This window comes from Ursus americanus, chromosome 2 (assembly GCF_024610735.1).
Source record: "Ursus americanus isolate L20-20 chromosome 2, mUrsAme1.1.p, whole genome shotgun sequence".
NCBI lineage: Eukaryota > Metazoa > Chordata > Mammalia > Carnivora > Ursidae > Ursus > Ursus americanus.
In genome coordinates, this window is record NC_142128.1 from 32045139 (window position 1) to 32069718 (window position 24580).

The 24580-nt window shown below is 50.3% G+C and overlaps 1 protein-coding gene across 2 annotated transcripts in view; it reads left to right on the plus strand.

Annotated features, from left to right (window-relative positions):
• TEKT5 (tektin 5) overlaps positions 1-24580 on the plus strand; it is a 59054-nt gene that overhangs the window by 655 nt on the left and 33819 nt on the right. For both annotated transcript variants that reach the window (XR_015728042.1, XM_087870483.1), the window contains exons 2-6: positions 296-478; positions 12595-13712; positions 16563-16646; positions 17268-17338; positions 21344-21487. Coding sequence is in view for 1 of the 2 variants with exons in the window: in XM_087870483.1 (XP_087726609.1) it covers positions 13137-13712; positions 16563-16646; positions 17268-17338; positions 21344-21487 (875 nt within the window). In the remaining variant the exon portion in view is untranslated. The remainder of the gene's footprint in view (positions 1-295; positions 479-12594; positions 13713-16562; positions 16647-17267; positions 17339-21343; positions 21488-24580) is intronic.

Genomic DNA, 24580 nt, shown 5'->3' on the forward strand with positions numbered 1-24580 from the left:
CCAGCGGGAGGCACAGAATGCCCGTGGGTCCCCTTGTTGGTAACATGAGGGCTTGGCCACTTGGGGAAGGTAGCATCTGTCCGCCCTGCCTCTCGAGCGAATGGTACCCTTTTCCATTTGTAATGAATAAAGATTCTGAGAGGATTTCTTGAGATCCTGTGAATATCCTGTTCATCAACCTTGCACTCAGCGGTTTTAGCGTTATTCTTGCCTGAATCCGTTCTAGCAGTGTTTCCAAAATTGTGCCTTTGGGTGAGAACACAGATGGTCAAAACGTCTGAACTCCTTTCCTCAGGTCACACAGCTCCTAGCGAGGGAACCGGAGTGATGAACCTGGATCGTGGGGCTCCCGAGCCTGCACTGTCATCCGTTACACGTGGTGCCAAGTGTCTCCATACAAGGTGCTGATGCCACCAAACTGCCCTGATTCCTGTCGTCCTGGCCCCCAGCCTGGTTGGCACAGCGGATAATGAAGCAGGTAATTAGTTCTGTAAAGGCTATGACAGGAGACAACCGGGGCGATAGGAAAGAATTCCTTAAAGCTGACACCAGACTGGGACAGGGTGGTGGTGGGGGTGACAAGTGGTATTTCAGACAGGATGAACCGCCTGAACAAGCCCAGAGGCCAGAGAGGAATTCGCCTGTTAGGCAGGGACTGTCGTGATCTCTACTTTGCAGGTAGGAAGACAGGGTCACCGACAATGACTTGCCCAAGGTCTCAGAGCCGATAAGCAGTAGAGCTGGGATGCCAACAAAGTCTGATGTAGGGCCTGGGCTCTTGACACTATGCCATACACCCGGAGGCAGGATGCAAACTATTCTCCTTTCACTGAAGGTGAGGCTCAGAGAGGTTAAGTGGCTTGCTCAGGGTCTCTCAGCCAGAAGGCGCCACCAAACTCTTGTGACCACAGGCTCGTTCTTCCCCTCAGCCACACAGCGGAGGCCCAAGGCCAGCCCGCTTCAGATCTTCCTTACGGACGTCCCCTAAGAGCATTGCTCCCAGCTGTCTTCAGCAGCCCTGCTATCTCTAATTACCCCAGGGGCCCTCCCACTCAGCAGTCTCTCTGCTCTGAGGCAGGGAAGAAAGGTCTACCATTCTTCAAGCTCTCCCTCCCTCCTCACTTCTCCCCCACAAAGCTGTAAAAATGATCCCATGCCACCCTATGAAGTAAAATCAAATAAACCTCCTCTCCGCTTTGCTCCAGCTCTCTCTCCTTCTGTCTCCAGCCTAACTCCTGTCTCACTGAGGGTGGAATTTTCCATTTGTGGGAGTGGGGGCCGAAGGACAGGAACAAGGCTGCAGAGCAGATTTCCTCTGGCGCATCCTGACCCCCTCAATCAGAAGCTCAAGGGCTGGGACAGGAAATGCACATTTTACGCTCTCACCAGATAGTAGTTTTATCCACTGAAGTTTGAGAACCACTTCTGAAGAGAAGTACGCCTCAAGACTCTGTCCTTGGCCCGCTTGTCGTCACACTTTCCACAATCTTCAGTCCTTCAGGCATAGCAAACTTCTATCCACAACTCTTTCCTCAAATCAGTTCCTCCTTCTGGAGCTCTTAGAGAATGGTACCACCACTGCCCTACGTATTCAAGTTCGAAATGTGAGCATCAGCCTTGCTTCCTTCTCACCATCTCCCCTGTATCAGTTACCAACTGCTGCATAACAAGTCATAAATACACACACACACAGTGGTTAAAACGACAATGGTTTATTATTTCTCCTGAGTCTTCTCTAGCTTTACCTGGGCTCACTCATATGGCATCGTTCAGGGGGGAATGGAGAAGATTTTCATTCTCATGTGTGCCTCAATTTCTCTCCATGTGGCCACTGTCTCTCCACGTGGTCGCTCATCATTCAGTGGTCTAGCCTGAGCACCCTTCCATGACAGCTGGACAAGGCTTGGAACTGGCGCAGGGTCTCTTTCTCACATTGTACTGGTCAAAGCAAGTCCCAAGGGCAGCCTAGATTCCAGGGGCAGGGAAACAGAGGCCACATCTAGATGGGTGGAGTGGCAGGCTTGCACAAAGATGGCGGCAAAGGCTGGTGGCCATTGCTGGAAACTTTCATGATGTCTCCCTCCATGTCCAATCAGACAGCAAGTCCTGTGGCCTCACCTCTGTGTGATGTGATGGTGTAGTTCCCTAAATGGCCCCAATACGTCACCTCACTGTGAGCAGGGTCTCTGTTCTACCCCTGGACTCCGGGCTCAGGCATGTGACAGACTTTGCTAATGAGATGTTAGCCAATGTGACCTAACACAAAACAGGTACTTGCCGGTTTTCACTTTCTTCGCTTACTCCTCTGCCCTCACTATGAGAACACCTCTGGGCTAGCCTGCAGAAGGAAGACATACAGGGCCAGGCCAAGTCACCTACATGGTCTCAGCCAAGCCCATCCCAAACCAGGGACCCTGAGACACAGGAGAATCCAGCCAAGTGGTGCAGAGCCCCCAGTCAGACCCACAGGTGACCACCAGGTGTGTGAGTGAGTCCAGAAGAACCATCCAGCCAACCCACAGGCTCAGGAGCTAAATGAACACTTACTGTGTTAAGCCCCCAAGTTTGGGGTGCCAGCAGACAGCCGTCGCTGCATGACCTCATCGCCCTGCGACCCTCACCGCCTTGCAACCGTCACCGCCCTGCAACCCTCACCCTCCTTGGCCTGCAGTGGTTTCCGATCAGCCCTGCTAGGCTGTGCAGCCAGAACAGGCATCCCTCAGCCCGCAGAGGCTCAAGGCAGCAGAGATCATTTTTGGCTCCAACTACTCATACAGGTTCACGGGCACAGACCTGCTCATCGTTTCTTAGGGATACATATGACAGGAGCCCTACCGTCTCACATTGCTACTGCATGAACACAGGCTCCAAAGGTGGAGCGCGTGAATTGTATGATCTTAAACGCTTCCACCCAGAAACAACCCCTATGCGCACAGCTTCTATCACGAGAATCGGTCACACGGTCATACCCAAAAAAGGAATAGGGAGTGCGGTCGGTGGCATGTGGCTGGAAGGAGAAGAGACCAGGGAGTGGCCGGCACAGGACTGTCTCTGCTACACGTCTTACGGCCCTTTCCCCTCATGATTCAGACCGGGTCACTGCTACTCGGGCACCTTCCATGGCTCCCTATGGCCCAAGCTGACACCAATCTTGACGTGGTTTTCGGTGGCCCCCATACTCATTTTACCTCTCCCACCCCATCTCTTGCTGCGTGGCACTGTGCACGCCGAACTCTATCTAAAACAGATCAGCAGGTATTTCCTTGGCACCCCCACCATTACTCCGTGGCCAGGTCTTTCACCATGACCGTCCTTCCCCGCTGGCCCTCCTCTGGGACAGGTCACCCTCCGCGTCATCCCACGGAAGCCAATTCTTAGGCCCGTGGAATCCACTGCCTTCTCCTTTTCCGAACATGGCATGTTCCAGAAGTCTGAGCCCAGTTTTCCGTTTTAGTAACTCGGAAAGTGTGAATGCTGCAAACTTACCCAGAATCGGCATTTGAAAGTCTATTTACATCTCCTTTACATTTATTTAGTTTGGGGAGTTGGATAGATTTTAATTTTAAAATTTTTATTTCGGTCCCCCTGATTGAAGGTGGCAACGAGGACTAAGACAACAAAGCGAGAGCTGGAAATGTTGTCGTTTCAAATGTGGAAAACTTAGTACGTGCCAAAAGATTTAATTAGCTACATTTTAAAATGCTTTTAAAAATAAGTTTGTAAAAGTAGAGACACAGCAGAAAGATCCGTGGTTGCCAGGGGTTGGGTGGGGGAAGGGATGAACAAGCAGAGGGCTGGTTTTGAGGGCGGGGAGACTCTCCTGTGTCACGTGTGATGGTGAATACTTGACATTACGCAACGTATCGAGTCTCACAGAACCTGCAACACCAAGAGTGAACTCTAACTCACACTCCGGAATTTCGTTAATAATAACAATTCCGTATTATGGTTCACCCATTGTAACAAACGACCCCCACCAACGCCAGATGTTAATAATAGGGGAAATTGGGGTGGGGAGGTAGAGAGGGAATATTCGGGAACTCTGAGCTTCCTGATATGTTTTTCCGTATGCCTAAAACTGCTCTAAAAACATTTTTTTTTTCTTTCAAAATTTGTTTATGCCTCCGAAGTGATTAGAGCTCAAATGTGCATTAAGAGTGCGGGGACACCTGTGTGTTTACCTTCTGTAGCTTCGTTTCTCAACCAGCTGCCCATTGTGATCACCTGGGAGATCTTAGGCCAGGCACGGGCTCCCCCACAGCCAGTTCAGTTAGAATCTTGGGTGTGGGGCCTTGGCATAGAAAAGGGTTTTGAACCCAGTTTCCGAGGTGGGGGGTGTGGTTTCTCCACACCAACAAACAACACTGGGGACGCCAGCCAGGTGTCCCACAGTTCAACTCAGCTCCTCGATTCTGAGGCTGTTCACCTGGAGATAGCGTTCGACTCCACAGGTTACAGGCTCAGTTTTACAAGACTGCCCCCCCCTGAGCCACCCCCCTGAATTAATATGTCAGTTGCAAATCCAGTTGTCACCTGTCCTTCTGACTGCCTGGCTGTAGTTTGGGGGTTCCAGTGACCCTCCCCTCCTTGGACCACAGACACCCATAAAAAGTCCAGATTGTTTTCTGACCTACTGGCTTCAAATTAGTTTTCCATGACCTACTCCCCCTTTGGATTCGACTGATTTACTAGAGCGACCCACAGAACTCAGAAAAACTTTCCACTTACCAGATGATGGTTTTTGCTGTAAAAGGATAAAATTCCAGAACAGCCAGGTGGAAGAGGTGCTTAGGGCAAGGTAATGGGGAGAGGGTGCAGGGCTCCCATACCCCCACTGGGCACGACTCTCCCCAAACTCTGGGACGTTCACCAACCTGGAAGCTCTCCAAACTCCAAACTGCCAAGGCTTTGTCACACAGGCACGCTTGATTAAATCATTGGCCGTTGGTGATTGGCTCAAGCTCCAGCCCTCTGAGGTCTGGGGTGGGGGGGGAGGAGGGACTGAAAGTTCCAACCCTCCAATCACAAGGTTGGTTCCCTGGCAACCAGCCCCCGTCCTAACCGGAGGCTCTAAAGTCGCCTCATTAACATAACAAGAGACACCTTAATCACTCTCTTAGGAAATTGTCGGGGTTCTAGGAGCTGGGTGTCGATAATTGGGAAGAGGACCCAATGTGTTTATTATAAACCACAGCATCACAGCATGTTTAAAAAACCCTCACAGTTCTTTAAAACGACTTTGTATGTCAAATGTAATATTTATTTTTTAAACGATAAAATTGTCAAAATTAAAAAAAAAAAGGAAGAAATAAAAACCCTTGGGGTCAGACTCCCTAGGGTGGGGATGAATGAGATCGGTGAGGGCAGATGACACGCGGCCTTACAGCCCATGCCCAGAAGTCGGAGGTTGTGTTCAAATCCTGCCTCCAACTCACATGAGCTGAATACCATTGGGCCAGTGCCTTCCCATCTGCGGCCTCGGTTTGCTAATCTGTAAAATGGGGATGTTAAAGGCATATTTCCCCCCACCGCCTGTGGTTCCTGTGGGGATAAAGCACTGTAATTCATGTAAAGCACCAAGCACAGAGCATCCAGAGAGCAAAGATCCGATACAAGCTTGTGTTTAAGTAAACTCAGGGTCATACGTGAGAGCTGCAGATGTGAGATCCGGCACCGTATTTACAAATGCAGCAACAGAAGCCTACACCGGGAAAGTTGCGCAAAATCCCTCGGCCAGGTTAGTGGATGAAACAGGACTAGCGCCTGGGGCAAGCTGGTCAAACATTTAGACGCTGACTCAGCAGGACCGCAGCATTTTAACCCCCTGCAGGTTGAGTAAACACTTTTTGAGGTGCCTGCAGTTCTGCCTTTCACCATTAGGTGGCGCTCTCCCCCCACATATGATTAAAGTAGTCAGGAAATGACCAAAAAATTAAGTTTAGGTGTAGGGAATTTTCTACTTCTTTCCCTGGAAACAGCAAAAATATCTAACAAAGAGCTGTCTATATGCACCGCAAAAATATCTAACAAAGAGCTGTTTATATACATTTAACTTAAAATTGAGTCAAAAAATAAGGTTCATATCGACTACATATAGGGAAGCCTACCAGTGTTGGTTAAGAATGAGGATTCCTGAATGCCAGGTGTCTGCATTCAAATCCCAGCTCTCTGTTTACCAGCTTTCGAGTCTTTTCTTCACGCTTCAGCTTCTTCCTTCATAAAATAGCAATAATAATATTAACTACCTGAAAGGGTTAGTTGTTGGGAGGATTAAACACGTTGGCATTCCCATAGGTGCACACTCATATCTTATTGTGGCTTTAACTTGCATTTCCCTAGTGTGTAATTATGTCGAACAGCTTTTCATATGCTCATTTGCTGTTAGCGTAACTTCTTCAACGAAATGTCTGCTCAGATCCTAAGCCCATTTAAAAACATTCTTGATTGTTTCATATTGCATTTCAAGAATCCTATATATTCTGCATACAAGTCCTTCATCAATTAATTATATGTTTGGCAAATATTTTTTCCTAGTCTGTGGCTTGTCTTTTCATTCTCTTAAAGAACGTCTTTTGAAGAGCTGTTCTTAATTCCAATGAGGCCCAGTTTGTTTGTTTTTTCTCTTACGGGTTGTGTTTTTAACATCACTTCTGAGAGATCTTTGCCGAACATAGGTCACAAAGATTTTCTGTTTCTTTCTAGAATCTTTAGAGTTTCAGACTTTATATTTAGGTCTGTGACCCATTTGGAGTTAGTCTTTGTATGTGATTTTGGTATACGGTGCAAGGTGTGGGCTGAAATTCATTTTTTAATTATATGGCTATCCAATTGTTCCAGCACCATTTGTTGAGAAGACTGGCCTTTCTCCACAGAATTAACTTTGTGCCTTTGTTGAAAATCAGTTGACTGTAAATATGTGGATATATTTCTGGATTCTTTATTCTGCATGGATCTCTTGGAAGTCTGTGCTATCCTAGTGGTCTTTGTCCATCTTTGTGCCGATACCATACTGTAGTTTTATAATGTCTTGAGGTCAGAAGGTCTAAATCCTCCTCCTTTTTGCTTTTCAAAGTTGTTTTTGGCTATTTTAGGTCCTTTGAATTTGCATTTAAATTTTAGAACCAGTTTACTAGTTTCTACCAGGAAAAAAAAAAAAAAAGAGCCTGCTGGGATGTTCATTGTGGTTTGCTTTGACTCTAACCTGCAATTGGGAAAGAAGTGACATCTTAGCACTATTGAGGTTTCCGGTCCACACATGTAATGTAGCTCTCTATTTAGGTCCTTCTGTATTTCTCTCAGCAATATTTTATAGCTCTCTTTATTCCCCCAGTCTTCTGTTTCTTTTTGGAGGCTTTCTATTGCTGCATTTTCAACTTCACTGATTTTTTCTTCTTCATTGTCCCAATCTGCCTCATTATGGGCTGAATGTTTGTACCCCCACCCCAACCCCCAATTTGTATGTTGAAGCCCAGACTCCCCATGTGATGGCGTTAGGAGGTGGGCCTTGGGGAGGTGATGAGGGTGGTCATGGGGTGGGGCCTCGTGATGGGATTAGTGCCCCCTTTCTCCAGGGGAGGAAACACAGGAGAGGGACACAGAGAGAAGGTGAAGGCAGCCATCTATCAACCAGCAAGAGAGCCTCACCAGAACCCACTGTGCTGGCACCCTGATCTCGGACTTCCAGCTTCCAGAACTGTGAGAAACGTGTTCCTGAGGGCACCTGGGTGGCTCAGTCGGTCAAGCACCTGACTTCAGCTCAGGTCATGATCTCAGAGTCCTGCGATTGAGCTCCGCTCAGTGGACAGTCTGCTTGTCTCTCTCTCCCTCTCCCCCTACTTTTGCTCTTTCTCTCTCTCTCAAATAAATAAAATCTTTTTTAAAAATACACGTCTGTTGTATAAGCCCCCCAGTCCGTGGTACTCTACGGCAGCCCCGGCTGCATGAAACACGCCTGTAATCCCATCTTGTGTATTTGTCATCTCAAGACTTTGTCGTTCCATCTCCCGATGTTCAATTCAGGTGTGGGGTGTGTGTGTGTGTGTGTGTGTATCTGCTGTGTTTCTGCTCAACATGTCCTATCTGTGGTCTAGCTTCTTGAATACACGGAACACAGTTGTAATGTTTAAAGTGTCCTCCCCTGCTAATGCTATTATCTGTGTCATTCCTGGTTTGGTTTCAGTTGATTGACACCCCCCCCCCAATCATGGATCATATTTTCCTGCTTCTTTGCCTGCCTGGTCATTTTTATTAGATGCTAGGCATTGTGAATTTTACCTTATTGAGAGCTGAAATTTTTTTTCTTTTTACAAGTATTCTTGATCTTTTCTCTGGGGCAGAGCTAATTGACTGGAAACATTTTTTATCTTTTGAGATCTGGCTTTTTGGTATTCTCTAGATAGGACCAGAGAGGCATTAAGTCCAGGGCTCATTTTGCCCTAACACCAAGGCAAAACCCTTCTGAGTATTTGACTTGATGTTGCCCGAATTATGAAATTGTCTACTGTGGTTGGTGGGATGGAGAGCTATTCCCAGCCCCATGGGAGCTCTGGGGATTGTTCCCTCTAACCTCTCGGGATGATTCCTTCCCCAGCCCAGGGTTGTGTCTTCATGTGCCTGCACTGGGGATGCTCTGCTAAGAGGGCCCCTCTGCATATCTCCAGAGCTCGCTTTGGGTAGCCCTCTCCTCTTTGGAGCTCTGTCCTTCAGACTCCAGCCACACTGGCTTCCCGCCCTCCCAGCTCTGTCTCCTCAACGCAAGGAGCTCCCGTCCCTGCACTGCGGCCTGGAAGCTTTGTCCGGGCAGTGAGCTGGGGTAATTGTACAACTTGTTTCGTTTGTTGCTCGTCCCACAGGGAGGACTCTCCTTCGTGGCCTGATGTCCAGTGACTTCAAAATCATTGCTTTATATATTTCGAGTGTTTTTGAATTGTTTCAGTTGGGAGCGTCCAGCCAATCTCTTTTATCCAATCTTGGCCAGAAGTGAAAGTCCTATTAGGATACAAATATGGAAGAGACATATATTACCCACTAGAGTATCTATACCATATACATTGGTGTATATGAAATATATACTGTGTATCACTAAAATGAATTTTTGTGTATGTGTAGATGTGTGTACGTACACGTATATGTGTATACATATATATATTAGTATGGAAGGCTTAACCCAAAAGTAAAAGGCTCCCTCTGTGCCCCGCACCCCTCAGTTCCACTCTTATCCCCCCAAGCGTAATCACCCTGGCCCTGGTTCCCGTGTATCCTTCTGGAAGTGTTTCCGGGTGTACAAGTTATGTATCTATCTGTGCATGTTACAAATACATCATACCATGTAAACTGTCCTGTATCTTGCTTTTCTTCACTTACATCTTAGGAATCAATTCTTATCAGCAACGGCAGGTCCATCTTCTTTTTATGCGGCAGCCTAAAAAGCCATAAAAAGATGACTTTTTATTTTAGCCACCCTGTACTGAGGGACAATGGTTAGTTCTGTCTTTTTTCGCTGCTACGACCAACGCAGCAGTGAACACAGAGCCGCGTGTGCACGCACTTAGCCTTCATGGAGGCATGTATCTACAGGGAGATTTCCAGAAAGATTGCTGGGTTATTAGACACCAGCCAGGGCTGGTGCTCTAAGCGCCCAAAAGATACCTTCTTAAATTCCAATTGGGGGGAAACGTGTTTTATTGTAAAATGCAGGTTTGGGTTTTGAATGACACAGTCTGACATAGATGCTGAATTGAAAGCAAATTCTTTCCGGATTTTCTGTTTCCGCCGCGTGTGTCCCTGTGTTGCTGTTTTTCTAAGCACTGCTTGGAGCCACCTCCAGTCCCCAGTTTGGGCTGCCCAGCAGGCGCAGGTGCAAGATCCCTGCCTGCCCACAGGGGGCGCCCAAGGAATGCTTGCTGATTTGATCTGTTCGCTGCAGAAAGTTCTGTGGGACGGCGCTGCTCCAGCCTCACCTAAGCAAGACAGTCTCGATGATGCTTTTCTTCCGTAGGCTGTTGGGTTTCCCATTAAATTCACAGATGCGAAGCTGTCCCCTTCGGAGCACGTGCCAGGCAGAGATTGTGGTAGAATAGTCGGTGTTGGACACGGTGTCTCCAGTTTGGGAGGCAGAGCTGGCAGTGGACGGGGAGCCCCCCCCCCCGGGGGGGTTGTCACTTCAGTGACTCTCACCATCCACTTCCTGCAGAGATTCCAGAAAGAGAATGCGTTTTCCGTCAGCAGGCTTTAAAAGAGATTGAAGGAAAAGCCAAAAACAAAACAAAAAAAACTTGTGGTGGATGATAGGTCTCTAATCAGTGGCTACCTCGAGCATGTGACAGCCAAAGTAGATAATTGTTTTAACACCCCCGTCCTCTCTACAACAGTATCTTGGGTGATAGTAGTTTCGTTCCTGGTTAGTTTTGATGCAACAGACAAATACAGAGATTACCTTTCAGTTTTAAAGGCACTGAGTTCAGAGAAGAGTTCATGTATGAACTAAAATGTCCACTTTCCAAATTAAAGTATCACACCTCTAAGGTCATGCGCTCTTTCGCCGTTGTCCATTCTGGGCACGAGTGGTCACACAGAATGACAGAATGGACGTAACCAAGTTCTGGTTTCTTCCCATCTCGGCTCTCCTTGTATATCTCGGGCCTACTGCCTGAACACAGGTGTGCAAAGCACCCCTAGGGGTTGGAGACGAAAATTGCACCCAAAGAGAGCGCCACCGATTCCCAAGCTTTAGGAACTTACTCTCAAAACAGTGCAGTGAGTCTGGTGTGTGGTGCTGACTGTGTAGCTAGCGGTCCTCTGAATTAACATCTACGTATACTCTATTTAGTAGAGAATAAGCAATAAAAATAGGCTTAATTTGAAACTTACATTTTATTAAAACCCACCAGTATCTTAAGCGGAATTATCACAGGACCCTGCAGTTCCCCTCCCTGATATATATTCAGGAGGACTGGAAACTTGGACACGAATGTTCATAGCAGCATTATTCATGATGTGCAAATGTCCATCCACAGATGAGTGGATACACAAGAGTGGTCGCTCTCACAATGGAGTAGTATTCTGCCACAAAAAGGAATGAAGTACTGATAGCTGCTAAGATGTGGATGAACCTTGGAAATGCCACGGTCCCACCCTTGGCGAGGCACTGCTAAAAGTCCAAGTTATACTCCAAAGGCCTTACTTTTAGTATTTTTCACTTGCTAAATTTTTAGAAGTTGGAGTCTTTTGGACTGGGAGGTCAGGCTTACCATTCCTTTTTCCATTGAGCTATAGCCAACTGTTCTCAGTTTATCTTTCTCATTTAATGGCTTCTGACGTTCTGTTGTTCATCCGTCTACCCATCTATCCATCCATCCACCCACCCACCCACCCACTCATCCTTTCATTTTTCTCATTCATTCAACACACTCCAGTTGTGCACCTGCTATGTTCCAGGCATTCTACTAAGTGCTGTGGATGCAATGACGAGGAAAATCCAAACAAGGTCCTTTCCCTCCCAGAACTTACTTCAGAGTCTCACTACTCCAAGTATGGCCCCTGGACCAGCGTCCACTGGGGACTTGTAAGAAATGCAGCATCTCCAGGCCTGTCCCAGCCCGCCTCAACGAAAATCTGCTTGCATGTGTTTTTATCTTCACAGACAATCTCTGGAAATAGTATAAACATCTGATAATAGTAGTTATATCTAGGAAGACTGGACGTAGCTAGGGATGATGAGAAAAATCTAAATCTTACTTTATATCCTTAGATATTGGTCACATCGTTATTTTTGGACATGAACCTTTCGTGCTTCCAACATATCCTGAGTCTTTTTGGCCCATTTCTTGACCGCCCTGGATGTGCACGTGCTTCCTGTACAGTGTGGTGCCTCCTCCTAAAGGATCCTACAAAGGAAAGCGTTGGAAGTGTGTAGGGGGTCCAGAGCCCACCCTATTAGATAGGGGTGGGCCTCAAGCCTTTCATTCTAAGTTCTCCGTGGAAATTCAATGAGTATATGTAAAACATCAAATATACAGAAGGTGCTTAATATTATCTTCTTCTGCCTTGGTCATTTATAGCCACTGTTTTCGGTCGTAATTAGGGAGAGAAACACTTCTTTGAGGGTTAGGCTCCTCTTTTTCCTACAGCAGAAGGGGGAAAGTCCCCACACATCAACCACCCCTCTTGTTCTGTACCTTGAGATCTCGTTGCCACTCCCACTAGCCCAAGAGGGGGCAAGTTTCTTGATGGGTAAAACCATTGGTAGAGATGAGAGGGTTGAATATTCTTTCTGGCACAATCCAGCTCTTGATTCTAGATGCCCATTCATTCATTCATTCGTCAGTGTGCTGGTTGCTGGGGCTTAGTGGTGAGCCAGAGAGACATGGTCTCTGCCTCATGATCCCTCCCCCGCTCCCTTTACTGAGTTAAGGTGTGTTGAAGTATGACTTACATACAGTAAAATTCCCCCTTTTTAGTGGACAGCTCTGTGTCCACTACACTGTCACCGCCCCACGTTTTCCAATGCTCCTTTGCGGTCAGCCCACCTCCCCTCACCCCCAGCCCCTGGCAGCCCCTGGTCTGTCTTTTGTCCACGTGGATCTGTCTTTCCAGAATGCCTTCTAAGTGGAATCGTACAGGATGTGGTCTTCTGAGTCTAGCGGCTTCTATTTGGCTTAATCCATTTGAGACTCCTTTTTTACTACGGAGTAGTATCCCATCCCACGGATGCCCCACTTTGGTGTCGTCTTGGGGACAAAGAGGGAAGGAAGACGACTAACCCCGACCAGATGATCCCTGAGCTGACAGAGTTTCCCGAAGTGGACTACATTACATTTTCTCCCAGCGGCAGAGCTAGGTGTGAAAGGCCGATTTGATTACTGTGGAACAGTAGAGCAATACCATTTCGTGCATCTCCAAGTGTGCAACTTGAGAAACTCCCCTTCACTTTGTTTTTTGCATGTGTTTCCATTGGGACAATATGGCCCCAGCCGGCCTAAAATGAGCAAGAGCCCAGTGAAGCCCCACTCCCCCGGGCTTTATGACAACAGTGCCCGAGTCATAGAGCTCCGGCCCATCACTAGGAGAAGATCCTTCCCCTTCCTGCCGTGCCTTGGCCCCTCAGAGTTTTGCCCAAGGGCAGCTGATGGGGGAGAATGGAATTTCTTGGAACCACTCAGACCGCCAATTACTGTGGCCCCAAGAAAGCCTGTGGCTTCAGTGCGCTGCCCCCGGCCGTGCCGGCCTCGGAGATCCAGGAATGTTACCAGCCCTATTACCTGCCTGGGTACCGCTACCTCAACTCATGGAGACCCAGCCTCTTCTACAAGATCTCCAACGCCCAGACCTGCATGGATGAGGGAGCGACGTGCCGCAGCGCCCTGAGGCCGCCCACCATCCTGCCAGCACTCCGCTCCGCCCTCTTCTGTCGCTACAGCCCCCATGACTGGGACAGGTCCAACGAGCTGCAGATGCGCGGGGCCGAGGCCTCTCGGCTGTGGGCCAGCCGACTGACCGGCGACTCCATGAGGCTCATGCAGGACAAGGACCAGCTGACCCGCCAGATGCAGGAGGGGACCAGCCGGAACCTGGGCCAGAGGCTGTCGGACATCGGCTTCTGGAAGTCCGAGCTGGGCTATGAGCTGGAGAGGCTTCTGAAGGAGAACCACAGCTTGGAGACAGTCAAGAGGCGGCTGGAGTGTGCGGCCGAGGAGCTCAACTGTCCGCTGCAGGTGAGTGTGGGTCAGGAGGGGCCGTGGCAGCCGCTGGGAGGGCAGCCCTGGGCGCTCTGCTCCTCTCCAGGGAAGGTCAAGGCCATGGGCACTTTGCAGGTCTGTTCTCCCTGCATCATCATCTGCGCTTAGTTCCTACAGCCCAGGATTATCCCAGTCGAATCAGGGTTCCTCAGACTGAATGGGATTTCCTTCGCTCCTTGGGATCACAGCAGAACTGCAGGGGTTTTACCCAGACATTCCGCGTGTGCTTGTGTGTGCATGTGGGCACACGCACGCAGGGGGCTCTGTACAGGGTATATTTAAAATAATTGCTGTATTTTTCTCCATAGCCCTGAACACCCTCTAACATACTCTCTAACTTACGCATGTATTTATTTATCGTTTTGCGCCCTGAGCTAGACTCTAAGTGCCACGAGGGTGGGGATTTTTGTCTGCTCTGTCACTGGGCGTGTTCCAGATGGAACCTCAGCTGTGCTGGGCAGCATGAGCAGTGTCTATGCTGATCGCCCATTGTCTGGGCCAGTGTTCTGAATGTCTTCCCAGCCTCGCATACTGCGTGGCACACAGTAGGCACTCAGTAACTATTTGTTGAGCGAACGAAGACCTATCTGGATGTGGACGTTCTCGAGGCTCCTTGGTCTCCGGTCATATCCTGGATCAGTGAGGATTGCTTTTGGCGGCATGTAACAGACACCCAACTGTGGCTCAGTGAAGGCTCAGCCAAGTAGGAATTGATTTTTCTGTCCTGATGAGAATTCCAGAAGGAAACAGAGCAGGCTGCTGCCACCTCCACTTGATGCCAGAGGGGACTCTGGCGCCTGTCTTTCTGCTCTGCCGTCCACAGCTTGTGGCTTTTGTCCTACTACTCGCGAGATTTCATATCTCCTCTTGCAAGCTCCTACTGGTAAGGAGCATTTTGATCTTCTCATTTGAGGCAGGAAGATAGGGACAGGACAAAGGGCCCCCTGCGCCAACCGTGTCAGGGAATGTCAGTTTTCTGGAAAGGAACACCCTGCGTTTCCATTCCTAGCCCATTTGCCAGAACTCTCCTGGGCTCCGTGGCTGCAGAGGAGTCTGGGCAAGTGAGTGGTTTTCACGGGGTCCCGGAGCCAGCATCGGGTAAGGAACCGGCATCATCTGCCTCGTGCTGCGGGAGCTAATCTTGGTCACACAGGATGATGTTTGGCTGCTCCCTGGAGCAGGTGGGGACTCAGACCCTCCTGCCCGGCAGCCACCTGCAGCTGATTCTGCTCCATGTCAGGTGTGGGGACATCTGGAGGAGAGGTCCTGCCTCCAGATCCCTCAGGAGACATGGCGCGGGTCCCCCCTCCCATTATGGGGACTCCTACTGTGTCCATATGTGCCCATGTTTCTCCTCTGAGAGGAGAGTGGGCAGGGGGACCTAAGGCAACATCTAAAACCTATTGCTGTCCTCTCCTGCTCTCCTCACCCCTCCAGCCTGTCTGGGAAACCCGGCTCTGCCTGGTCACCGGCGCAGCGCCTCTGACAGCCATGTGGTGGCTTGGGGGGGGACCAGAGATCTCTCTGCTCCACTTCTCCCCAGCTCCAGGGCTACCACCCTTGTCCCTGGACAATGATGCTGCCTCCTTCCTGTCCTCCCCCACTCCCGCCCCTCCTCCACTCCCACCCTCCTCCCACCCATCTTCCAGCCAGAGGGGGCAATTTTAAATATTAAACTGGATCTCCACATCCCTCACTAAACCTCCCCTCAATGCACACTGTTAACATCCAAATTCCTTGTCACCAGCTCCAGCCCCTGCACAGCTCAGGCCCTGCTCTCTGCTCTAGCCTCACCTTCTCCAGTTCCGGGGTCTTCCTGTCTGCTCCTCCTCCTACCTCAGGGCCTTTGCACTTGCTGTTTCCTCTTCCTGGCACATTGTTCCCATTCATCTCTGCTGCTTCTGATAATTCAGGTCTGGGTCTGTCACCTCCTTAGTGAAGTCCTTCCCGGCCAACCCCCCACCGGTTGCTCCCCACCCACCCACGCCACCCTGTTCACATCCAAGCCCTCCTGACACTCAGAAATGATTGCACCTCTTTGCGTGTTTACTTGTGTGTGTTCTCTCCTGTCTCTTAGAGCTCTGTTAATGCAGGGACCCTCTGATTGGTTGATTGTGGTATCCCTAGCACCTTGATCGGGTGTGGTCAGAAAAGGGGCTCAGTAAATTCTTGTGAAATCAGTGAGCCCCTCTGCCCTCCTGAGTTCCCAGATGCATTTGCACCCTAGCACCAAGATGTGCAGCTCCCCTGCTTCCTTCTCATTCCTGCTTCTCTTTGTGACATCACAGGCTCATGGCCCAATCACCAGCCTTCCTCAGCCCCTCGTTGCAGGAGCTCCCCTGAGCAGCCACTTCTCCTGTCTTCCTTTCCACACCACTCATGGCCCCAGGACTGTTGCTGCAAGGTGCATGGCTGTGTGACAGGGTTGCCTGGGTCTCGCCTGGCCCTGGTCACTTTCCAAAGCTCTCCCCTGCCCCCTCCCCATTTACAGATCTTCAAAAAGGCGTTTTCACATCTATTCATAGGTAACATTTATTGACCACATTCTGCGTGCTTTGCACTTGTCGAGCCCACTTAATCCACACGGCAAACCTGTGAGATAACTGCCCCAGTATTCTGCCCATCCGCAGTCATGGCATCTCGCGGTCCCCACGGGAGGAGAAAGGGAGGTGAAGCCCACCCACAGGCACAGGGCTGAGGCTACACGGAGCATCCAGGTTTCCTGGGGATAAAACAGGTCACGGCAAAGATAGATGGGAGTCGCCTGCGGTCAGGGTCTCCCTACAGGTGCAGGGAACACACGCCATTTCCTGCTGCTCCCTACAGGTGGCTCTGGAGTGTCTGTACCATCGAGAGAAAAGGATCGGGATTGATTTGGTCCATGACAATGTGGAGAAAAACCTTATCCGGGTAAGAGGCCTCCTGGGTTCCGCCCGGCCGCCTGAGGGAGGAGGGAGGGCCCGCTGCTCACAGAGGTTTCCGAGCTGCCTACCAGGAGCAGAAACCATGTAACCCCTTGCAAAGTCGGGGCTCAGAAAGTATTGTTGGGGGCCTACATCGCGTGGAGAACAGGGAGATGTGCAGTCACGGAACCCGCAGTTTTGATCTCCAAAATGGGCATAATAATAATAATAATAACAACAACAACAACAATAATGAAAGCTAGCATTTATGGAGCACCTACTGTATGTCACACGCTGTACCGTTTCATATGCATTATTGACTATAATGATAAAACAATCTACAAATGAGCACTTGGCACGTAGTAGGTGCTCAATTTTCTTTTAATCAGGAGGTGTGTAAAAAAGGAAGAAAGTAAAGCAAGGAACTGTGGAGCCTCCACAGATGACCCTTAACTGTCTGGCCCCGGGGATCAGGTGGGGTGAGGCAGGAAATGGGCCCCGCCCTGAGATTTCACCTGGGGGTGGTCAACGGTGGGCAGCGAGAGGTAGGGGTGGCGTCACTCGTCTAGGACGCGGGGTGCGGTGACTTTCTAAGGGGCACTGTTCTTTTTGACATTTTTCATTGCAGGAAGTAGATTTGCTAAAATGTTGCCAAGAACAGATGAGAAAACTAGCTCAAAGAATTGATATCCAGATGCGGTAAGAGCTGCTTTCTCTCCCCCTTCTCAGGGTCTGTTTTGGGACTCCCCAGTTTCCAGGGGTAAGCAGACAGGCTTGCCGGACGTCTCTCGGTTGTTCTTTCGGTCAGTGGCATGCTGCCAAGTGTTTAACAACCAGCTCTCCGGGGAAGAACATGAAATCCTGATTTGGAGCACTGTCCAAGGTCGATGGTGTCAGTGCTGCAGCCGCAGTGGCTCATCTCGGTCTCCCAGAGCGCGCCCCCCAGTCTTCATGACCCAGAACTTCACTGGCTGCTCTTGTTTGCACGCAGGGCCTTGGCAAAAGAAATGGGCCTCACTGAGGCCCCCCTTAGCCTGGGGCTTCCCCGTGTGAGTTCCCAACTTGGGGAGGTGGCAGAGAGCGGGTGGCATTAGGCATCAAGGTTGGGGGGGCAGCAGCGCATCTCCAGAGGGGAGCTGGTGGATGCCTTGAGCCCAGAGTCTTCAAAAGCAATCAGCTTTTTGTTCTTGAAAGATGACATGACCAGTCTCATGACAAGTCAGGAGGCTCCCCCGCATAATTAGAGGGAGGCCTGAGTTTTACAGGGCTTGGGGCCCCCTAGCTAAGCCCTTGGCACTCGGCTCCCCTGGAGATAGGCTCCACTCCTGGGGCTGGAGCTGGGCACTGCCTTTAGCTCTTACGGGGCACGCTGCTCTGCTGGTTTCTCCTTCTCCTTTCCTCAGACACAAAGAGCAGGGGGAGGGCTGGTCACCTAGCCCCAGCTGCGCCTTCCAGCTGCATGGGGCATGTGGGTAACCTGGACAGGATGCTGAGAGGTCAGGCAGCTTGCATATAGGCTCCGGGGGCTGGCCGTACCCCAGAAGGAGCAGTCGCCGCCCCCCCCCCAACACACAGAGCAGCCCCTCGCCTCCACTGAGGACTGGGCGGCGGGACAGGATCACCCAGGGCAGTGTTGAGAAGCTCCCTGCAGATCAAAGGGTGAGGTCAGGGCAGACCGCCGAGGTGGAGGCTGTGGAAATGAGGAGCACACGGCAGTGGCGTAGGGACCGGTGAATGGCCAAAAGCAGGGCTGACTTCTGTCATGTGTGCGCCTCTGACCTGATTGCTGACAAGTACATCACCCACTTGGACTACTGTTTGCCTCCTGTTTGTCTTTAAGTTAATTTGCTTTAAAAAAAAAAAAACAAACCAAAAAAACCCTTACATACTTGCATTTTAAAGGAACGTTTTAACAGGGAACGCTTCGGGCAGGCAAATGTCTTCATTGTGTTTTTCTTGCCCTTATTTTTATGATCACCTATTTTGGGCAAGAAAGAGTGGTCTTCCATTTGTGGTTGACACCGGGCTATGGCAGAACTCGGCGTGGAGGCGCCGGAGGGCTGGAGTTTGGGAACTGGGACAGCTCGAGCCGGCAGAGTGAACAGAATCCCAGACTGGAAATTGGGGAACTGGACCCTGGAAGGGAAATCATCCCAAGACAGGACTGGGGTGAGGGGGACCGCTCGTGCAATGCCAGCAATGAAGCAAGATGTGGGAGAGTAAAGAGAGCCAGAGAAGGAGAGGGACAGACACAGAGCAAGAGGAAACACGAGTGAGATGAGGGACAGGCACCAAGAAGTGAAGGCAGCTGAGGCAGGGAGGGTGGGGGGAGAGAACATGAGCAGGTGGAGAGGCGTCCCTCCCCTTTGCCAGAACAGAGGCCGAGCCCCTCTCAGTAGAGGCTGTTTGACGTGGGGCTGTGGCCCACTTGTCTGAGGATGCCTGTCTTCTTGCAGGAAGCAGCTCGTGTTGCCAGGGCTCCCTGATTAACCTGGAACCGGCCAGAGCCTCCTTGGCAGAGCCTCAGTGTGCCCTTGCCCCTGTGTGTGTGTGTGGGGGGGGTGGAGACTCCACGGCTGACCCGTTCAGGTGGCCTCCCTGGCGCCAGGCTGTTGACTCATGGTTTTCTGGGTGAGGCCTCAGGCCTGCATCTCACCAGAAGCCCCAGCAAAGCAGAAAAGGCTGAGCAGAAGCCATGTCAGGGCTTTTCCTCGTAGGCTGGCAGCAGGGTGAGCCTTGGCACAGCTGGGCTCTATGTCATGGGCCAAGAAGGGCAGACGGGCTGCCCCCTCTTTCTCCAGGCTCATTAGCAAGGGCCAGGGAGCTGGATTCTGAGGCCCTGGATCCCCTCTATTGCTCAGGCATGTTTCTTTTCTACATTCTGGTCTTCATGTTCCCGTTCATTAGGCAGGACACAGCCCCATTCCTCCATGGTTCTGCCAATTCAGAAGGCCCCAGGAGCCTCAGGATGGTTCCTCCTGTCCCAGCATGACACCCTGAGCATTCTGATAGGTGGGAGCCCACCATCAAGATTTGCTTTCCTTGCTTCTGGCGTGTTTGAAACCCCTCACCAACATCCAGTATCTATCTACAGCAGAAAAAGGAAGTGGCAAAACCACGAACAGAGAAAGACAGGAGAGAGGGACAGAGAAAGAGATGCAAAGTCCCCACGACAGAGAGAAACCAAGAAAGATGAGGCAGAAAGAAAGATCTCTCTCTCTCACTCACACACACACACATACACACACACACCCGTGTGAAATGTGCGCCACTCACTTTAGTTGGTGTGTCTGGACATTAGCTGGCTTAGTGAAGGTTATCCCTTTCTTTATTCCCTGTCACCTCGAAGCACCTCAAGGATACAGTCCCAGTCAACACTCGTGTGTCTTTAACACTGACTAATCTTGTTTCAATCAAGACAGAGACAGAAAAGCTCAGGCTTAGAACCTTCTGGAGACAACAGATTCTACCTAGGATTCTGTTAGTGTTTACTTAGTATTTATAACTGAGGTGACCTTTTAACGGAAGGTGCTACTGATGTTCCTTTAAAGACAGTGATGTCGATTTTCCCTTTAAAATACACTTATTTATATTTTAAAAGTGATTTTTAAAAAATAGCAAGTAACTAATAGTGCAGGTACTCTGAGAAAATGGCAAGAATCACGAAAGTGGTTCTCCAGGGTCTGGAGTTTGGCACATGGTGGCCTTTAAGTCTAAGCTTCCCAGCCAAGATACGAGCCCTGCAGGCGCAAGGACTGGCCCAATGTCCTCAGCTCACCTCGGATCTGCCCCTGGCTCCGCCCAGTCCCTGACTCCGCCCAGTCCCTGGCTCCGCCTAATCCCTGACTCTGCCCAGTCCCTTATTCTGCCAGCCTTAATGAGGTGCTTACAGGTCCCTAAATGCCTGGATGTCTCTAGCTACTTTGCCATGTGATGTCCTCAGCTTGGAATTGTCCTCACCCCTTCACCCAACTTGGTCCACCTGTCTACTTATAAAAGTAAGACCTAACTCAGAAATGTCCTCAGCTTGAGTTTACGGCTTCCTCCTCTGTGTTACTTTGTATCCTTTTCAAACCTTCACTGTTACCCCTACTATTCTTTGTTTTTACTGTATTTGCACAAATCTGTGAGCAACTTGAAGGTAGTGCCTGGGTTTTATTCATGTCTTTTCCCTCTGTGCCTGGCATAGGGTCAGACACAATGATCTGTGAAGTGATTTAAATCAGTACCAGGCTCTGTCCAAAGTGAGAATCCATATCTTCTAAATCAGGTCAGCCAAGTACGGCGGGAGGGCCAAATCTGGCCCGCCACCTTTTTCTGTAAAGTTTTATTGGGACATAGCTACGCCCATTCACTTACATATTTTCCTGCGTAGTTGAGTAGTTGCAACAGAGACCATATGACCCACAAAGCCTAAAATATTTAGTATTTGACCCTTTACACTAAATGTTTGCCCACCCCTGTTCTCAATGACAACAGATCTGCTTGGACTGGGGGGAGGGGAGAAGTGTGGGGAGGCTGTGGGTATGTGATGCGGGCATCAAAGTGGCACAGGGCAGAGAAGCCACTGGGGGTAGACAGAGTACCCTTCTGGTAGTCCAGAGACTTGGCTTTCAGCAATGGCGCTGCGCCACCTCCTGGGTGGCCTGTGTGAGGGACCCTGGGTAGGTACAGAATCTTCAGACAAATCCTTGCCCCACACAGTGATAACCGAGACGCTCAGCATGCTCTGGAGAGGGACTTTGAGGACAAAACCTCGGCCCAGTTTATCGATGAGCAGTGCTTTAACCTGAGGAACACGTCAGACTGCATCAGCTTCTTCCACGGTGTGGAGAAAGTCGATGGCACGTAAGTACTGGGCTCTTGGTCCCCATCTCTGGCCGAGCCTGATGGGAGTGAGGGCTTCCGGGTCTGCTCCTGCCAAGGAACCATAAAGGGTCATGATGCACCAGTCAAGTAAGAAGCAAAGTGGGTGAGTGGGGATCCTCGGTTGCAAGCCACGGAATCCAGTTCTAGCTAACTTGAGACAAGATGGAATTTACTGGAAGGCTGTGGGGGAGCCACAGATTTCAGGAGAAGGCTAGAGGGGAAGGTTCTGGAAGCTTGAATGAGCCAGGAAGTGGGAGCTAATCAGCTGTATTGTCAGCACTACTGTCTCTTCATTTTTTGCCTCACTTTAGCCAAGATTCAAATTCCAACAAGAGGGTGCAAGAGATTGGCTTAGTGAGGGTCACATAGCCACCGCCATTGGGCCAAGGCATTCCGGGCACCCAGATTGGCAATTCCACTAAACAAATCCAAAACAGAATGGCTGTAACCAGAAGGAGGAGGGGTCCAAGCTCAGCTGGGAGAGCCGACTGATGCCCATCAGAGCCGGTAGTGGTTTAAGAGTGGATTCTGGAGCCAGGCTGCCTGGCTTCACATTCAGCCTCTAAACTCATGCTTGGGGCAAAGTACTTAATCTCTCTGGGCCCCCCTTTCTTCATCTGTTCTGGAATAAAAATAGTGCCCACCTCCCAGAGCTGCTATGAGTATAAGAAGGTGGGCGTGTGGGGCGCTGAACACGGAGCCTCGTGTGGGGGAATGACAGCAGCTAACTTGTGTTGAGTGCTTGCCGTGTGACTTCATTTTCTTGTCACAGCAACTCCAAGGTAGGTGCCTTCTGTGTGCCTCGCTCTGTCGTGGGCATGTCACTGTTTCTGGAATTTCAGGTCGAATGAGGGCATGCTTTCCCAATCGGCAGGCAGTCCAAGGCCCGGGATAATGAGGGCTGGACAGAGCAGTGCTCTAGGTACAGGGAGAGGATAGTATCTACCTTGGTCTCTTTAAAAAACAAAAAAACCCCAGAGAACTTCTAGCACAATATAATTGTGCTTGGCATGTAGTAAGTGTGCAGTAAATGTTTGTTGAATGAGCGAATGAATGAAAAGAGAAATGGAGGGAGAGAAGAGAGAGAGGAAAGGAATTTCATGGCAGTCTCCTTGGCCCTGAGCCTAGGGCCACCTCCTGGACCTTAGTAAATATCAAAGCGTTGCACTGATCCTTTGGGGTTTCCGGCAGTGGCAACTCATCGGGACCCTCCTCCTCTTCCTGACAAGGCGACTCCCCCCATGGCACTGGCAACATCAGCAGGACTTCAGAGATCTCACACCCCTTGGTGGCAGCTGTCCATCTGGAGAGGGAGTCTAGAGGGTTCCATTCCCAAACAGATGCCCCCCTGAAAGCTTGTGCGGCCAGGGGCTGGCAGGGACTCGGGGCCTGCTGTGTAAGTCCCCCGTCCAGCGACTCCGGCTGGAGAGCAAACACTGTGGGTGTGGCTAATCGCTCACCAGATGCGCCAGCCCAGGGCTCTGGACTGGGGATTTTCTTAAAGCAGGGCCATGTCTGGGCAGGCGAAAGGACATTGGGAGACCGAATTGCAGGAGCTCTGGCTCACCCGAGTTCTCATAGCTGGGGGTTAGCCGATGATGTGATGGTGCCAGTAGTAGGTGCCCTTTACCTGATGTTTGCTGAGTGCTAGGCACCGCTCTTGCAAACAGCGTCTTGTGAATCATAAACACTCACCAAGCGCTTGCTGTAGCCAGGTGCTAAGACAGGGGTTTCACATTTAGTCCCTCAACACCCCCCGGGGGGGGGTAGATACCATTATTATCCCCATTTTACAATGAGGAGACTAAAGCTCAGAGAGTAGAAGTGACTGGACCAAGCTCATACAGTGAGCGTCAGAGCCACAGTCTGAGCCCATGTTGGACATGGAGCCTGTGTGTTTTATCTTGGCACTTTCTGCCTCCCAGCAATGCCCGCTGCCGTCTCCTCCATCCTTAGAGGACATGGGCCCCACAAAGCACACTCCCCTACTGAGGCACACTGCCTTCCAGCAGACAAGCTGCCTCTGGTACATTCCCCCCAGGGAGAGTGTGATTGAGCGGGCTCTGTCCTCTGGGGAGCACAGCTGTCTGCTCCAGAGGAGGGCGAGGACTTAGAGGTTGCCGCTCCTGACCTTGACAGTGCCCCATTCAGCAGCAGGAGACACACTCCGAGTCAGTGTGCAGTCTCTCTCTGCTGTCCCTGGTGCCTTCCCTCTCCTGGATTGATGGTGGATAGCTTTGTGACCTTGGAAAAGACGCTTCACCTCTCTGAGCCTTGAGCGTTTGTTGGCTGAAAGATCTGGATCAGACGCTGTGCCGTCTCCCATCTCCAGAAGGCTGAGACCCCTGTTACTGCTTTATTTTTATAATTCCTGCCAAAGACAGACAGGGCAATCACATGTGATATGTAGTTTTTTAAAAAATTTCTATTCACCATGCAATCTAAATGTGCTTTAAAATGTCTGAAAAGAGACTTCTATTTCAGAAAGTTGAGTCTCCTTTTTTTTTCTACTGCCCGAGAAGAAAGATGTTTTATTTAAGAACTGGAGATCTCCCAGCTAGAAGAGACCTTAAAAAGTTACCCAGTCTGCTTTACCCCGGAACTGAAGCCAGCTCCGGGAAATGTGTGTCCTTCCTTCTTAGAGGCTTCCCAGAGAAGACCCCCATGCCATACATCAGTTGTGTGTTGCAGGGGGTTACGCACTCGGCCAAGTAGTACTTTCTGTTGTCTGAACCGAACCCCTTATGATCACTGCCTCTGAGAAGCTTTCCCTGCCTGCCTTTTCTGATTGAGTCTGTGTTCATTCCCCCCAGATCCATTCTCCGGCTACCCTGATGTGAGTCCTGCAGGGAGGCTGCCCACTGCAGACTGCCTTTCCATCTGGTTCCTGCTGGGGTTCAGCCAGAAGGGGGGCGCCCGCAGGAGGCAGAGCACAGGAGGAGAGGGAGGCTGGGGGTTTATGCTTCCGGCTCCCTCCCTCTCCTCTGGCCCTCAGTGGTGACAGCTTTGTTTTGTGCATTTGTTAATCCCAGAGCCCCTCAACACCCTCTGATCCTTTTTCTTTCCTCTTAG